Source organism: Microcaecilia unicolor, chromosome 6 (assembly GCF_901765095.1).
Source record: "Microcaecilia unicolor chromosome 6, aMicUni1.1, whole genome shotgun sequence".
In the NCBI taxonomy this organism is placed as follows: Eukaryota; Metazoa; Chordata; class Amphibia; order Gymnophiona; family Siphonopidae; genus Microcaecilia; species Microcaecilia unicolor.
Genome location: NC_044036.1, coordinates 27,812,606 through 27,831,040, shown reverse-complemented (window position 1 = coordinate 27,831,040; position 18,435 = coordinate 27,812,606). Strand labels below are relative to the sequence as shown.

At 44.2% G+C, this 18,435-nt stretch overlaps 1 protein-coding gene across 3 annotated transcripts in view; it reads right to left on the bottom strand.

The window, feature by feature from the left end:
• The window catches only part of PODN (podocan), an 86,359-nt gene that overhangs the window by 33,613 nt on the left and 34,311 nt on the right, over positions 1-18,435 (bottom strand). For all 3 annotated transcript variants that reach the window (XM_030207415.1, XM_030207416.1, XM_030207417.1), the window contains exon 8: positions 13,431-14,088. In XM_030207415.1, the coding sequence (XP_030063275.1) occupies positions 13,431-14,088 (658 nt within the window). The remainder of the gene's footprint in view (positions 1-13,430; positions 14,089-18,435) is intronic.

The following is an 18,435-nucleotide window of genomic DNA, read 5'->3' as shown; positions in this document are numbered from 1 at the left end:
TCCCTCCATCCATCCACCTCTCCATCCAGCTGTCCATCCATCCATCCATCTCTCCATCAATTCATCTACCAATCCACCTTCCATCCATCCATCCACCTATCAATTCATCTTCTCATCCCTTCACTTGCCCATCCATTCATCCATCCACCTGTCCATCCATCCACCTCTACTTCAATCCATTCATCTGTCCATCATTTCATCTGCCAATCCATCCACCTGTCCATCCATCCATCTCTCCATTCAGCTGTCCATCCATCCATCCATCTCTCCATCCATCATTTTATCTGCCAATCCATCCACCTGTCCATCCACCTCTCTATCAATTCACCTTCTCATCCCTACACCTGCCCATCCATTCATCCATCCACCTGCCCATCCACCCACCTCTCCTTCAATCCATTTATCTGTCCATCCATCCATCCATCTGCCAATCCATCCACCTGTCCATCCATCCATCCATCCACCTCTCCATTCAGCTGTCCATCCGTCCATCCATCCATCCATCTTTCTATCCATCAATTCATCTACCAATCCACTTTCCATCCATCCATCCACCTATCAATTCATCTTCCCATCCCTACACCTGTCTATCCATTCATCCATCCACCTCTCCTTCAATCCATTCATCTGTCCATCCATCCATCTGCCAATCCATCCACCTGTCCATCCATCTCTCCATCCATCAATTCATCTGCCAATCCATCTACCTTCCATCCATCCATCCACCTATCAATTCATCTTCCCATCCCTACACTTGCCCATCCATTCATCCATCCAGCTACCCATCCATCCACTTCTCCATCCATCTGTCCATCCATCCATCCATACACTTTTCCATCCATCTGTCCATCCATCCATCCACCTGTCTATCCATCCACCTGCCCATCCATCCAACCATCCATCCATCCATCCATCCATCCATCCATCCATCCATCCATCCATCCATCCATCCATCCATCCATCCATCCATTCACCTATCAATTCACATTCCCATCCCTACACCTGCCCATCCATTCATCCATCTACCTGTCCATTCATCCATCCATCTGCCAGTCCATCCACTGTCTGTCCATCCATCTCAGTGATGTCTATATATGGCTTTGAGAAACATTAAACTGGAAGTGAGCTGGGGCCCTTCAAATCCAATTATAATCATGGAAATGAATACCTAGCACAGATTTCCTTTTAATTACATAAGAGCTGCGGAAGGCATAGTTGAAAAGACATCTCTGAGAGGGATAAAGCATCAAGTGCTCCCTTATTATTATTTATTAGGATTTATTTACTGCCTTTTTGAAGGAATTCACTCAAGGCAGTGTACAGTACGAATAAATCAAACATGAGCAATAGGCAATTACAGCAGTAAAAATGTTCAAATAACTATACAAAGTATGGCACTGTATACTACTTACAATGTCAACACAATATGTACTAGAACATTTTAATTGACAGTGTAGGGTATAAGCAAAGACGGAACATATAGATAGGTAAGAGAGTAAGAGGAGTTAGAAAGCAAGGTGACTAATTGAAAGAAAGTTGCACATGAGGTCAGAGAGATGCTTAATATATAGATAGGTAAGAGAGGCTCCGCCCTTTCTGCCTCGCCTCTCCCTATGCTTGGAATAAACTTCCTGAGCCCATACACCAAGCCCCCTCCCTGCCCATCTTCAAATCCTTGCTCAAAGCCCACCTCTTCAATGTTGCCTTTGGCACCTAACCATTTTACCTCTATTCAGGAAATTTAGACTGCCCCAATTTGATTGACCGCACATTTTGTCCATTAGATTGTAAGCTCCTTTGAGCAGGGACTGTCCTTCTTTGTTAAACTGTACAGCGCTGAGTAACCCTAGTAGCGCTTTAGAAGTGTTAAGTAGTAGTAGTAGTAATAAGGTGACTAATTTAAATAAAGGTGCACATGAGGTCATAGAGATGGTTAAATATTATCTCAGCTAGTAGTGACACTCTTATCCCATAAGATGTGCCCTCCCACACACATCCTATTTACTGAGAAAAGCATCTTCTCTGCCTGTTCACAGCACCTATAGTTACGAGATAAAGTTTCAGCATTTGGATTTTAAATTTAAATTACCTGCCTTTTCTCAATCTGGGCTCCATGTGGGTTACATGTTCAGGTACAGTTCACTCGATCAAGATGGGTTGTGTGACAAGCTTCCTCTAGCACAAGCCTTCCCAACCCAGTCTTCGGAGCACACCTACTCCCATTGGGTTTTCAGGACATCCACAATGAATAGGCATGAGATAGATTTGCATACAATTGAGGCAGTGCATGCAAATCTAACTCATTAATATTCATTGTGGATATCCTAGAAACCCAATGGGACTAGGTGTGCCCTGAGGACTGGGTTGGTTATGGCTGCTCTAGTGCTAACAAAAGAGCTCTGGTACCTTTGCTATCTTTCATATGGAATCCTCTGATTTCTCTATGTTTATTATTATTCACACACTATCCTCAGAGTGCTTTGCGTCAAATTACATACAGCCATAGTAAGTCCTTGTCCTAAAGTTCTTCCAGTCCAAATGGGTAGCTAAGGTGTTGTGTGAAATTACTGTGTCAAGCAGCAGGATAAAATCTGCCTAATATTTTTGGACCCTTTCAAGGCAGTTGCTAATTTGTTTCATAGCGCAATCTAAAATATGTTAACCTCGCCACTGCCACTGTCTGTCTGTGCCTGAAGAATTTTGGATCTCAGGAGAAGAATTGCCAAACCAACCCCATCCTATTTTGTGTGCAATAGTTTCCATTGGGTTCCGAGTTCTTATAAGTTCAGGACTTGTCTATCGACATTAACTGTCTCTATTGCCTCTTTGGTGGTTGAGAAGAATCAAGGAGGCAATAGAGAAATCAAGACACCCACATTTCAATGGATACAAAGGACTCATCTTAAACAAAGCATGGCAACTGCTCATTCAAAAATAATTTAGAGCAAAAAGGACTGGTGTTGAAGACAAATATCTTCTCCCCCCCCATCCCAGAGTTTCAGAATATGAACTAGAGTAATTCCTCCCCCTCCAGAGTCAGAACTGACCAACAAATTTCCTGCCTCATGTCCTGCCAGAATTTAAAATTGTGACCAACAAGCTTTCCTGCCAAAATTCCAATTTTTGAACAGACTTTCTTTCCTCAATTTCCCACCGAAATCTGCTGCCTCACTGGGGAAACTTCTCACCTCAAACCTCAACCAATCAGGTTTGAGAACCAACTATCTAAAGACAAACTCCAGACCTCACAGCATACCCTGAAGAAAGCCACAGCATGATAGCTAAAATGTTGGTTCTGCTTACACGGATGTGGCAAAACCTGGACAACCACGGGGTTTTCAAGCATTAATTTTCAGCAAGAACATCAGGGTTTGTTCTAAGTATCAACCATCACCCTAGCTCTGGGATATAGAGCTACCCAGGAGGGGAGAAAGAGTAACTGTAGTTTGTAGTTAATAATTAAATAATGATCTTACCATATAATATTGTAAACAAATACTGTCAAGAGAGCATTTTAAGGGTTACAGTAGCAGTGCATCAAAATCCAGTGTATAAAAGCCATCCAACTTTCTTGTAAGGTACTTTGAACTTGGACCTACAGCATATACATACCAAAATACAAACCTACATCACAAAATAGCCATCACCATTCACTACTACTACTACTACTTAACATTTCTAGAGCGCTACTAGGGTTACATGCTACTAGGGTACATGCACCTCGTACGATTCCTCACTCAATGTCCTCTATAACTACTGTAATGTTACGTCCCTCACCTGTACGACGCTCCTCCTGGCTAGGACGAGGATCGGTCTTGGGAAGGTCTGTTTCGGTTTCCTAAGTCTGGCAGCCATCATCCGACTTAGAGCAATGGTACAGCCATCTTGGATAGATCATATCCCAGGAAGCCATCTTGGACTAACGAGGACAGGAAGGAAGCCCATATTTGGTCCTTAGAGCTCTGCTGATGGGGGCAGCCATCTTGTTTCAGCTGCACATGCTTTAGCCTAATTCCTCCTCTACTTAAGGCACTGCCTCCAGCCCTTCAGTGCTTCGGCTTCTGCTGCGCAGAGGTTGTGGTCTGCATCCGTGTTCCTTACCTGATTCCTGAGTTTTGACCTTGGCTTGTTTCCTGACCACGCGTTGTGTTGCTGCCTGCCTTTTGACCCTGGACTGTGTTTGGACTATTCTCAGCTCTACTGTTTTCCTGGCTCTTGGACTGTGTCTGTTGGCTACCTGTCTGATCGGTGGTCCTGCAACCCCGCCGGTTCCGGAAGTCCTACCGGCCGCTTGAACCCAGGGGCTCAACTCCTGTGGAATAGTGGCTAAGTGCAGGTGAAGCTAGGGGTTGTCTGGCTGCCTGACCGAGTGCGGTGCACTCCATCTTCGCCGTGCTCAGTCGGGGCACAAGGGCTCACATCCTCAGTCATAACACGTAATAATCATAACTCTGTTCCTCCTAACATTCCTCATCCCACATCATCTACAACCACATACTAGAAACCATCACCCTGCCCCTCATACTATTTCTCACCCAATGTCCTCTACAACTACCATAATAACCATAACTCTGCCCCTTCCTATCGTTATTCACTCCACATCCACTACAACCACATATCAAAAGCCATCACCCTGCCCCATCTTATCTATAATACAATTAACTACAACTGTAACCTGTAGGATAACAGAGCACAGGGCCAATGAAATTGAGCCTGTTAAGGTAATGATGTAGGAACAAAAAAAGTTGATGGCCTGGGCCTTCCTAGCACAGGGTCTAAGCGGCCTGGGAGTGACTGACCTGGCCCTTAGGCTATTGGTGGACACTGTGGAATACAGTAGGCATGTATGAGGTCTACTGGCAGAAAAGAAGAACCTGGAACTGGAAGCCTGTGAGGGAAGCACCTGCTCCTTGTAAGTCCTGAAAGGAGCACTAGGACTTGAGCAGCCAGTTAAACTTGAATAAACCTGCTGTGCGTTCTCTTCAGTCTTAAACCTAATGATTTGTTGAGAATACATTGCTCTGTTTCCAGCTATTTCAGCTGGCCAGAGTTGTCTCCAAATCTCAACCAGAAGGCTTAAACTGCCCACGTGTAGCTGTATCATCTGCAGTGGCTAAAGTTTTATGTTTTTGTTTATCTTAGAACTAAAAGGCTTTTCCTTGCCTTGTAGTAAATTCATATGTAGCATGACTTTTGACAGAGCTTGGAGTTTTTCAGTCTACAAGTTTGCATTCAGGAATACATGCAGATCCAGCTTTCAAATGTAGGACATTCCAAAGTCTCCCTTCCTGAAGTAAATGTGGGTTTTGGGGCTCCTGGTAGTCAAGAGTAGCTTCAGAAATTAATCCAGTCTCTGTTATTGTGTAACTTTAGACACCGCTTAGTCTCTAGAAGCAGTGCATGATAGTGGGTGTCAGGTGTGTTTATGTTACTGTCTTGATGATGTATTGATGATTTAAGTGCCCCTGTAAACTCTTGTTCTGAGGAGTAAGACACTTGGTCTTTGTTATGAATCCTTCTGCCCCGTCTTGAGCAAAGTGGAGGAGTAGCCTAGTGGTTAGTGCAGCGGACTTTGATCCTGGGGAACTGAGTTCAATTCCCACTGCAGCTCCTTGTGACTCTGGGCAAGTCACTTAACCCTCCATTGCCCCTGGTACAAATAAGTACCTATATATACTATGTAGACTGCTTTGAATGTAGTTGCAAAAACCACAGAAAGGTGGTATATCAAGTCCCATTTCCCTTTCCCTTATGGCCAAGGTGTGCAATTCTAATCACTACATCTCAAAAAAGATATAGTGAAAGTAGAAAAGGTTCAAAGAAGGGCAATCAAAATGATTAAGGGGATGGAATGACTCTCATATAAGGAAAGGCTAAATAGGTTAGGGCTGTTCGGCTCTTGTTGTTCCAACTCATCGTTTAATTGGATCACAGTCAGCTACAACCTCTTCTTTCGCCATTCAAGGGCCCATGCTTTGGAATTCAGTTCTACTAGAATTATAATCGGAGCTCTACACCAAAAAAATGTAAAGCTCTTCTGAAAGCCCACTACTTTGCCTGGGCCTTTCCCTTGTAAATGTTTGATTTCACATTTCTTTGATGCCTGGTTTGTGTGTCCTTAGCAATGAATTGTCTTATGTGTCATATAGTAATTTTGTCCTCTTCCACCCTTACCCTGTTTATTACTCTAAATCTGTAACCTAGGCCTCCTCTCGTGAATTTCCCTTTTCCCTCTGAACAATTTGATACGTTGTCTTATGTAAACCACTTGGTTATTTTGAATTATTTGCCGTATATCAAATAAAGTTAAAAGTAATATGATAGAGGTCTATAAAATCCTGAATGGAGTGGAACAGGTAAACACATGATTCTTCACTCTTTCAAAAAGTACAAAGACTAGGTAACATACCATGAAGTTAAACAGTAATACTTTTAAAACAGGTAGTAGAACATATTTTTTCACTCAATGTATAACTAAGCTCTGGAACTTGTTGCAGGAGGATGTGGTAAAAGCAGTTAGCGTAGTTGGGTTTAAAACTACCCCTCTCCTCAAGACCCTTCACTGGCTCCCTATCCGTTTTCGCATCCTGTTCAAACTTCTTCTACTAACCTATAAATGTACTCACTCTGCTGCTCCCCAGTATCTCTCCACACTCGTCCTTCCCTACACCCCTTCCTGTGCACTCCGCTCCATGGATAAATCCTTTTTATCTGTTCCCTTCTCCACTACTGCCAACTCCAGACTTTGCGCCTTCTGTCTCGCTGCACCCTACGCCTGGAATAAACTTCCTGAGCCCCTACGTCTTGCCCCATCCTTGGCCACCTTTAAATCTAGACTGAAAGCCCACCTCTTTAACATTGCTTTTGACTCGTAACCACTAGTAACCACTCGCTTCCACCTACCCTCCTCTCTTCCTTCCCGTTCACATTAATTGATTTGATTTGCCTACTTTATTTATTTTTTGTCTATTAGATTGTAAGCTCTTTGAGCAGGGACTGTCTTTCTTCTATGTTTGTGCAGCGCTGCGTACGCCTTGTAGCGCTATAGAAATGCTAAATAGTAGTAGTAGTAGTAGTAAAACAAAGTTTGGACAAGTTCCTGGAAGTAAAGTTCATAAACTGTTATTAAGATTTATGTATTTATTTATTTATTTATTTATTACATTTGTATCCCACATTTTCCCACCTATCGGTAGACTCAAAGTGGCTTACATAGTTCCGGAGAGGTGGTTACAGTCTCCGACGTGAACAAATAAAGCGTAGGAGTACAGTTAATAAGATCTGGTATGGTTCATCCCAGGCAAATTGCTAGGGTGAGATCATGTGTCAGGGGGTTGAGACTGATAGACATGGGGAAAGCCATTACTTATCCCTGGGGTCGGTAGCATGAAACTTTGCTAATCCTGGAAATATGCCAGGTACTTGTGACCTGGTTTGGTCACTATTGGAAGCAGGATACTGGGCTAGATGGACCTTTGGTCTGACCTATCATGGCAATTGTTATGCTCTTATGTTATGTTCTTATGTTCTAAGGTGGTCATTGGACACATGAAAGAAGTTCTGGTCTGGGGTGGAATTAAGATGGTGGCCACCAACTACTGTTGCTATGGGAACTCCCCTGACTTTTTCATCTTACTGTTGCTGTAGGTCTGAACTAAAGAAAGATGATGAAGAGGAAGGAAGAATTTTAATCTTTTCCCAATAAGGCTGCCTCTCCTGCAGAATGGTCATGTGTCCCCAGAGGTATTGAAATACGGGGCCATACCACTTCCGGATTGCTTGGCGTCTCTCAAACGTTGAAAGGAGTAAGGAAGTATTGTCCCGTATTCCTAGAAACGTACCAACAAAAGCACAAGGAGCCTTCAAAAGTAGGGTGTCAACTCAGTATTTTATTAATACTGCTTTTGTTGGTTTGTTGCTTTTTCGGGAGTGCTTCGGATTCTCTCTCTCACGGTTCCTATAAACGTAGCCAACAATGGTTTTTGAAGCTGAATAGTGAGAGAAGACTTTATACAATGAAGATTAAGGTTTTGTGATAATATTGGAATGCTATGTGTTTTCAGGGACTCGAACAGCCATATCAATTGGGTTCCTTGAAACAACGCATCAGCGAAACATGGTCCATGTTTTAAGCTAAGTTATATAAGTACATAAGTAATGCCACACTGGGAAAAGACCAGAGGTCCATCGAGCCCAGCATCCTGTCCACGACAGCGGCCAATCCAGGCCAAGGGCACCTGGCAAGCTTCCCAAACGTACAAACATTCTATACATGTTATTCCCGGAATTGTGGATTTTTCCCAAGTCCATTTAGTAGCGGTTTATGGACTTGTCCTTTAGGAAACCGTCTAACCCTTTTTTAAACTCTGCCAAGCTAATCGCCTTCACCACGTTCTCCGACAATGAATTCCAGAGTTTAATTACGCGCTGGGTGAAGAAAAAATTTCTCCGATTTGTTTTAAATTTACTACACTGTAGTTTCATCGCATGCCCCCTAGTCCTAGTATTTTTGGAAAGCGTGAACAGACGCTTCACATCCACCTGTTCCACTCCACTCATTATTTTATATACCTCTATCATGTCTCCCCTCAGCCGTCTCTTCTCCAACATAATAATTTAATTCACAATATTATTGAACTTGAGCATGGTGTGGCAGATAAAAAAGTTTTTGAAAAAATGATTGAATGTAAAATGTGCGATAATTAAATATTTTGAACATAATTAGACCTGTTGGTCTGTGATAGTCCAACGAAAACCTATGAGCATATTAAAAAAATGTTAATATAATATATTGGTGTTAAATGTATCAATAATTTTAAACAAGATGGTAACCTATGGGAAACTATTATAATAATAAATGAAAGCGATCTTTTCCCAATAAGATTTAAGTCATTTATTCCTTCTTGTGGTGGTGATTCCTGGAAATAAAACTGGCATTGGAATGGGGCCAGAGAAGGAGGACTTGATACCCCTAAAATTCAATTCCCATCAAGACTGACCAGATCAAGAGAAAATAATATATCTTTCACAAGCTTTTGACAATTAAGTTAGTCCAATAGAAAGTCTCGCCTACAACTTGGTTGTTGACCCTTGTTTCCACACATCACTGCAATCACAATTTTCTATTTTTGGACACACGTTGATTTCTATTTTCTCATCAATTCAAGATGTTGATAATTAAACAAACAGTTATGAAATAAAAGCTTCTCACAGCGAATTGAAGAAAGTATTTTTTTTCTTCTGATGAACAATCATGTTGTGCAGTAGCGTTCCTAGTGTCGACGACACCCAGGGCGGATCGCCGATGCGCCCCCCCGGCGAAATAACCCCCGGGTGCACACCGCTAGGGGGGGTTGCCGTGGCGCGTGCCTGTCGCCTGCGAGTTCGAATCGCTATGCTAAATTCTCTCATTCGCTGCAGCTCCCTCCCTCTGCCCCGGAACAGGAAGTAACCTGTTCTGGGGCAGAGGGAGGGAGCTGCAGCGAATGAGAGAATTTAGCGTAGCGATTCGAACTCGCAGGTGATAGGCATGCGCCGCGGCACCCCCCCAGCGGCGTCCACCCGGGGCGGACTGCCCCCCTTGGTACACCACTGATGTTGTGGAATGTGTTGCCAGGGGATATAAACAATTACTGAGATCACAAGGCAAATGTCTTTTAGATATTTGGAATGCCCTCCCGTGGGAGGTGGTGGACATGAAAACGGTAACGGAATTCAAACATGATTGTGATAAACATAAAGGAATCCTGTTGAGAAGGAATGGGTCCTCAGAAGCTTAACCGAGATTGGGTGGCAGAGCCGGTAGTGGGAGGCGGGGCTAGTGCTGGGCAGATTTCTACGGTCTGTGCCCTGAAAATGGCAGATAGAAATCAAGGTCAGGTATACACAAAAAGTAGCACATATGAGTTTATCTTGTTGGGCAGACTGGATGGACCGTGAATGTCTTTTTCTGCTGTCATCTACTATGTTACTATATTCGGTCTATTTGCCAAGTCCATTTGGTGGGTCTGTGTTTTGGAATTCCTTACCGCAAGAAATGAAAATTGCTTCATTTAGGAGCCCTTTACTAAGCCGCATAAGCGCCTACCTGCGCCCAATGTGCACCAATTTGGAGTTACCACCCGGCTATTGCGTGGCTCTTGCAGTAATTTCATTTTTGCTGCACATCTGAAAAATAATTTTCTGGCGTGCGTACGCTACGTGCGCCAAGTGGCATTTGACACGCTTAGGTCATTACCGCCCAGTTACCATGTGAGACTTTACTGCTAGGTCAATGGCTTGCGGTAAAGGTCTCAGACCCAAAATGGACACGCACCAATTTTGATTTTGTCGCACGTCCATTTTTGGCAAAACTTTTAAAAGGCATTTTTGCAGGTGCGCTGAAAAATGGATCTGCATGCGGCCAAAACATGCGCCTACGCTACTGCAGGCCATTTTTCAGCACACCTTAGTAAAATAACCCCTAACAATTTTTAGGAAGCTGTTCAAGGCACATTTGTTCCAACAGGTCTTCCCTGAGGGTTGACTTTCAATATCCTATACTGTCACATATTTTTATTTTTTTGTTTTTTATTTTAATTACTGTTTTATGTTGCTTTTAATTGTGCATGTTGGTTATTACCTGCTTTGACTGTATAGATAATACATGACAGAAGTTCATTAGAAACCCCGAGTATTTTATTTATTTATCTAATATAGTTGGATGAAAAAGAGGTTTGGACAGATTCCTAGAGGAGAAGTCCATAAACAATAATTAGCCAAGCAGACCCCGTAAAGCTATTGCTTATCCCTGGGAGGAAACTGCAGGAAATAGTTCCATTCTTTGGGATCTGTAGGTGCTTCTTAGTGACTGAGATTAGCCACTGTCAAAGACAGGATGCTGGGCTTGATGGACCCTTGGTCTGATCTAGCATAATTCATTAAGAGTTTCAGTAGGGATTTTCATGTTCACAGCAGTGGCGTAGCCACAGGTGGGCCAGGGTCCACCCACTTAGGACTCAGGCCCTCCAACAGTAGCACATGGTAATGAAAATGCTGCTCTCCACAATATACTGGCACCTTCGCATGCTCAGTTTTCAGCGCATGCCTGCTGCAGACTACCAAGGTGGAGACTGGAGAGAAGCATTTTCCCACCAGCTGAGATATTGTTTTGGTGTGGGGGTGGGGGAGAGAACATTTGGTGCCCACCCACTTCTTGCCTAGGCCCACCCAAAATCTGCTGTCTGGCTACGCCCCTGCTTCACAGGTCCCTGAGAGGTTCCATGAACCAAAGGAGAGTCAGAGGGGGGGTTCTCTGAACCCACAGCAAGATGGAGGGGTGACTCTAGGAGTCAGCAGAACAGAAGACTTCAGAGGAGAAGTGACGTCTGACTAGCCAGAAAGAGAAAAAAAAAAGGAAACTCAGGGCGTCCAAAGATGCTTTCTGCCTTTACTTTGAGCTACTTGTCATAGTTCTTTCATTTTTCTCTGCTTTGCTATACGTCTGTCTTGAAGAATTTGTTCAGTAAATATACATTTTATTTGGACAGTCATTCCAACTGTACCTTGCATTTCTTGAATGACTGAGATAATTGTGAACAGAATGCCAAGGCAATCATAGCATTCACCAAAGGTAAAGCTTTTTTTTGTTGTTGTTACATTTGTACCCTGCGCTTTCCCACTCATGGCAGGCTCAATGCGGCTTACATGGGGCAATGGAGGGTTAAGTGACTTGCCCAGAGTCACAAGGAGCTGCCTGTGCCTGAAGTGGGAATCAAACTCAGTTCCTCAGGACCAAAGTCCACCACCCTAACCACTAGGCCACTCCTCCACTGTTGCTACTATTTGAGCTATTCCACTAGCAACATTCCATGTAAAAGTCGGCCCTTGCAGATCACCAATGTGGCCGCGCAGGCTTCTGCTTCTGTGAGTCTGACGTCCTGCACGTCAGACTCACAGAAACAGAAGCCTGCGCAGCCTTCTACATGGAATGTTGCTAGTGGAATAGCAACATTCCATGTAGAATCTCCAATAGTAGCAACATTCCATGTAGAATCTCCAATAGTATCTATTTTATTTTTGTTACATTTGTACCCTGCGCTTTCCCACTCATGGCAGGCTCAATGCGGCTTACATGGGGCAATGGAGGGTTAAGTGACTTGCCCAGAGTCACAAGGAGCTGCCTGTGCCTGAAGTGGGAATCGAACTCAGTTCCTCAGGACCAAAGTCCACCACCCTAACCACTAGGCCACTCCTCTACTTCACTCCACTCCACTTTGAAGAGATTTCTTCCTCACGCCTAACACAGCCCCAGGGTTAACATGCATGGCCTGCCAATCTTAACCCGCACTGTTCTCCATTACAACCAAAGGTGTTGCTGGGAATTAAGAAGTTGGACTCAGTAACTTGAGGGCTGAGAGATGAATGGAAAAAACCTAGACCAAAAGACCTAAGAGCCTCAAGAAAGAAGTACATGTTGTATATCAGGGGCGTAGTCAGACAACAGATTTTGGGTGGGCCTAGGCAAGAAGTGGGTGAGCACCAAGTGTTCTCCCCCGTCCCAACCACCACCAAAAAAAATCCCTCAGCTGGCGGAGAAATGCTTCTTTTCACCATGGCAGTCGAAAACAGAGCCTGTGCAGGTGCCAGTATCATGGAGAGTAGCGTTTTCATTACCATCAGGGGGAAGTCTTCAGCTGGCCGAGCTTGGGATCCCCACCAGCTACCGCTAAACGTATGCTACTGTTGGGTGGGCCTGAGCCCTAAATGGGTGGGCCCCGGCCCACCCAGGCCCACCTGTGGCTACGCCACTGTTGTATATACATCCTGAAGTTCGAGAAAACACTTGTGTAGCATGAATGAAGCTCTATGTTGAACTTTAACAAAGATGGAGTACACCCTCCCAAAGCTGCAACCTGACACAACCATCAGCCTGCTTCCTCCTACTGTTCCTCAACCTATGTCCTCTACTCCCACAATATCCCTTTTTGTGTTCCCCTGCCCTAAGTTGATCTTGGATGTACTGAAGCAGAGATCTTCTGCAGGCTGAAAATGTTTGTACGTTCTTGATCAGAAACTCTAGGAAAATAAACCCAGTGAAATTTGGCACCCCCCTTGTCTTGAGTAAACCTAAACAGAGCTCTCAGAGATTCTCTGTTTAGCCAAAAGAATTTCCTATCCTTGGTAAAAAGAAATATATGTATATATATAAATCCTTACTCAAAGCCCACCTCTTCAATGTCGCCTTCGGCTCATAACCATTATACCTCCATTCAGGATATCTAGACTGCCCCAACTTTACATTTCGTCCTTTAGATTGTAAGCTCCTTGAGCAGGGACTATCCTTCTTTGTTAAACTGTACAGCACTGCGTAACCCTAGTAGCGCTTTAGAAATGTTAAGTAGTATATATATATATATATATTTTTTTTTTTTTTTTGTAACTCGTGGTACCTGTATACTGGTGAGTTCTGACCATGCTCCTGCATACACAGAGTTAATCTTCAGTTTGTTGTTGCTCAGATAAAACTCTTTCAGCTTCACCATCCCTGTGAGAGAGCCCTTTGGGATGGAGCTAATTTCATTCTCTTTCAGTTTCAAGATCTCTAGGTTCTTGGGCAAAGCCCAGGGCAAGGACTTTAAGTTGTTACCAGAAAGATCCAGAGACTTCAGCAGCCTTAGCTTACGGAAGGCTTCCCGATGGATTTCACCGCTTGTGATTTTGTTGTAGCTCAAGTTCAGGTCCTCCAAGTAGTAAGTGGTACCAAAATCATTTTTGTAGATTCCTGTTATTTGGTTGTGAAGAAGCATGAGTGTCTTCACTCTGCGAGGCAGTCCGCTGGGCACCCTTTCCAGCATATTATTATACAGGTGGACCGTGTGCAGTTTTTTCAGACCAAGAAAAGCATCTGGGTGGATCCCTTTCGCCTTTAACTTGTTGTTGTGAAGAAGGAGGTACTCTAGATGCCTTATTTGCGTCAAGACATCTGTGGAGATTGTCTTGATGGCATTTTTCTCCAGGTGAAGCAGAACAATATTCCGAGGTAGGCCACTGGGGATCTGTGTAAGGTTATTGCCAGACAAGTCCAAGTATTCCAGGCTGGACAGCTTCCTAACGAAACAGAAACAGTAAGTTAAGTCACTTTGGGGCTCATTTTCGAAACAGAACAACGTACAAAAAGTGTCATAAAGCCATATTTGAACATTTCTCTTACCAAAACGTTCAAATCAGTATTTTCGAAACTCATTATTTAAGTGTTCTGATATGCAGTTCATCAGCAATATATCCAGGACACAAGGGGCCATGTCGGGGGCTTGTTAAGGGCAGGATTTGGGCATTACTAACACTTGGACGTTTTAGAACCATAATGAAACAAAACAAAATTGTCTAGAGATACAATCTAAACATTTTGGTCTAGACCTGTTTTTAGAACGAATAAGGTACAAAAAAGGTGTCCTAAATGACCAGATGACCACTGGGGAAATGTATTTATTTATTTTAAAAACTTATATACCACCTATAACTAGGAATGAAAGCATGACTCCCTTTCACTCCCCCAGTGGTCACTGACCCCCTCCCACCCTCAAAGATGAGAAAGAACAGTACCTACCAGCCTCTATGACAGCAGGTCCCTGGAGTAACCTAGTGGTCAGTACATTGCAGTGTAGAGAAAGGGATCCCGGTCCATATCCCACTCTACCTGTTACACTTGTGGTGGAAAGCGTGAGCCCTCCAAAACTCTCCAGAAACCAACTGTACCCACATGTAAGTGACCCCTGCAGTCATAAGGGCTACTATAGTGGTGTACAGTTGGGACAGTGTGGTATTGGTGTGTTTTGGAGGGCTTAGCAGACAATATAAGGGGGAAATGGTGAGATGTGTACCTGGGACCTTTTATGTGAAGTTCACTGCAGTGCCCCCTAGGGCACTCCTGGGATGTTTGTGTGGCCAGACTACTAAGAATGCTGGCTCCTCCTACATCCCATGGCTTGATTTTGTGCGGTTTTCACGTGGACCTTTTTTTTTTTTTTTTTTTTCGAAAATGGACCAAAAAGATAAACACATTGATCACAAAACATCTCGCAAATGGCCATTTTCAAAACAAAAAGGTAAATGTTTTGCTGTTTTGAAAATGGCTATATTTCCTATTTGAAATTGAGACATTTAGAGCAAAACACCTAAAGTCGGATTTAAACATCATATCGAAAATGGCCCTGTTTATAAACCTGCAGTCTCTTGTGGGTCTCAATTGGTTTACCATTCATTTCTTTTGAAATTCTTGTCATTTTAATGCAGGGGTTCTTAACCCAGTCCTCGCTACCCAGTCAGTCAGGTTTGCAGGATATCCACAATGAATATTCATGAGATAAATCTGTATGCACCACCTCCATTGTAGGCATCATAAATCTATTTTAAATTAATCTACTATAATAAAACGCACCCTCAACGTTCTGAGGACACTGACGTCACTGAAGTCACTCACACACCGGTTTGTGGTTTCATGGTGGTGAAGCCACCACAACATCTTCATGCCCCGCCCTCGCGTCACAAGTGATGACGTCGAGGGCGGAACACGAAAACAAGGCTAATTAACACACGGGGAGCAGTAGGGAAACACGCGGAGCCTGTTTCCCTACTCCTCCCCTTCCAAAAAATCCCAGCCGCCCACGACGTCCACATCAACCCGGCCCCTTTCCCCACATAGCCCTGCCCCGCCCACGGTACCACACTCACCCTCAGCAACGTCCCTCCCCCCTGTCACCTCCCCGCTCCCCTCCCCTTCCCTTACTCATGTCTCCCTGGTGGTCTAGAGGTACCTGTTCGGTCGGGGCAGGAAAGAAAGAGCCCCCTCTTTCCTGCCCGTAGCGGTGGTGGTAGCTTCCTTGCTGCATCGTGTGGGAGTCCGGCTCTCGGCGTTTCAAAATGGCCGCCGAGAGTTCAAGCTGCATCGCGAGACTTCAACTCTCGGCGGCCATTTTGAAACGCCGAGAGCCGGACTCCCACACGATGCAGCAAGGAAGCTACCACCACCGCTACGGGCAGGAAAGAGGGGGCTCTTTCTTTCCTGCCCCCACCGAACAGGTACCTCTAGAGCACCAGGGAGACACGCGTAAGGGGAGGGGAAGGGAGTCCCCTGCCCGCTAGCGCCCGTTTCATCGCCGCCAGAAACGGGCCATTTTTACTAGTATATTTATAATATACTTGACAACTAACCCAGACTTATAAAATTTCACACATTTAGGGAGGGAGGAGAGGAGGAAATGTTTGAACAGCTTCCCTAGGTGCAGACTTTACAGGTACAAAGTACCTTTGGACCTTGGACCTAATTTTCAAAGGGGACCTGCCTGCATAGTTTCCCTTTGAAAATTGTTCATGGCTGAAAGAATTCACAGATTTTGCACCTGCATTTATGCTGGAAAACAATGTAGCATGATGGAACCTCAAGGCATGACTACTATTAGCCGAGCTGAACGAATTTTCAGATAACCAGTTCACTCAGGTACATTGTGATCTCCCCTGGTAAATCTGACAGCCAGCAAATGTTTCTTCCCAGCCTGAACCCAAACTCATGTAAACAGATGGAATCTGTCTATTTAGTTCATAAAAATGAGGTGTGATAAGTTGTTTGTATATTGTTGTGAATTTCTCAATGAAAAAGATTATCAATAGTAAAAAAAAAATCTTTAAGCTTGATCAATGCGGCATTTGGTTTTTTTTTCTGGTTTTGAATGTTGAGACACTGTTGTATTATCATGGGAATTTGGCCTCTTTAAGCAACATTGGACATGTTTGGTAAAATGACACACTGAAAACTACAGCCTCCTCTGGGCTTCCTAACACCTTCATAATAAGGTTTTCTCATGTTTTGGCCAGATGGGAGTGGTTTGCTGAGCCACAGTGAGCAGAAAATATGAACAATTTGATATGAAAAGTAATATTTTTTTGCTGAGAAGCCTCTCCTCTGCTGCATCCCACTGCCCAGGCAGAGAAACAGGAAACTGCGACAGAGGAGGGAAGGACACAGCAGAGGAGAAGGCTTCTGAGTTAGCGTGTGGGAATCGCTGCTGCTACCCAGGACCCATTGAATAAAGCGATGCAGGACCACAGAAGCCCAGCCTGTTCCCTCCACGCAGCACTGTCAAGGTGCACCTGCTGCTGGGTGAGCCTAAGCCCAAACTGTGGCTACGCCCTTGATTCACAGGTGATTGGGGTCAAGGGAGACTCTGAGTAGGCAGCACATCAAAGAAACAGGAGGAGTCTAAGGACAGGGCTTATTTCTGGACTGCTGGGATCACAGTATTATAAGCAGAACCTGGTACACATATGTTCCTAGAATGGATGTGTATTGGGAGTTTGGATCTTTCTTGGACTGAAATTTAGGATCAGATTTTGTGACTCTATTAAAATAAGGTAAAACATAAGTATGCCCTCAGATATTTGATTATTCTGAAGCTCATTTTAGTAAGTCACTACAATTAAATTCCAGATGGCAGAAAAACAGGGTAATGCAAGGGAATGAGGTGAACATGTAGCTTTCTGCCCCCTAGCTTCTCTCCAGGCGAATTTGATAATTAAACTGAGCAGTGATCACCCCTCTAGCACCCCTACCAGAAAGAAACTTGTAAACAAGTGGCCTAGTGGTTAGGGTGGTGGACTTTGGTCCTGGAGAACTGAGGAACTGAGTTTGATTCCCGGCACAGGCAGCTCCTTGTGACTCTGGGCAAGTCACTTAACCCATGTAAGCTGCATTGAGCATGCCATGAGTGGGAAAGTGTGGGGTAAAAATGTAACAAAAATAAAATAGATAATATTGGAGATTCTACATAGTAACATAGTAGATGACGGCAGAAAAAGACCTGCATGGTCCATCTAGTCTGCCCAAGATAAACTCATATCTTGAATTTGTACCTGTCTTTTTCAGGGCACAGACCGTATAAGTCTGCCCAGCAGTATTTCCCGCCTCCCAACCACCAGTCCCGTCTCCCATCACCGGCTCTGGTACAGACCGTATAAGTCTGCCCTCCCCTATCCTAGCCTCCCAATCACCAACCCCTCTTCCCCCCAACTGCTCCGCCACCCAATTTCAGCTAAGCTTCTGAGGATCCATTCCTGCTGCACAGGATTCCTTTATGCATATCCCACGCATGTTTGAATTCCGTTACCGTTTTCATCTCCACCACCTCCCGTGGGAGGGCATTCCAAGCATCCACCACCCTCTCCGTGAAAAAATACTTCCTGACATCTTTTTTGAGTCTGCCCCCCTTCAATCTCATTTCATGTCCTCTCGTTCTACCGCCTTCCCATCTCCGGAAAAGATTTTTTTGCGGATTAATACCTTTCAAGTATTTGAACGTCTGTATCATATCACCCCTGATCCTCCTTTCCTCCAGGGTATACATGTTCAGGTCAGCAAGTGTTTGGTCATACGTCTAGGAACGCAAATCCCATACCATTCTC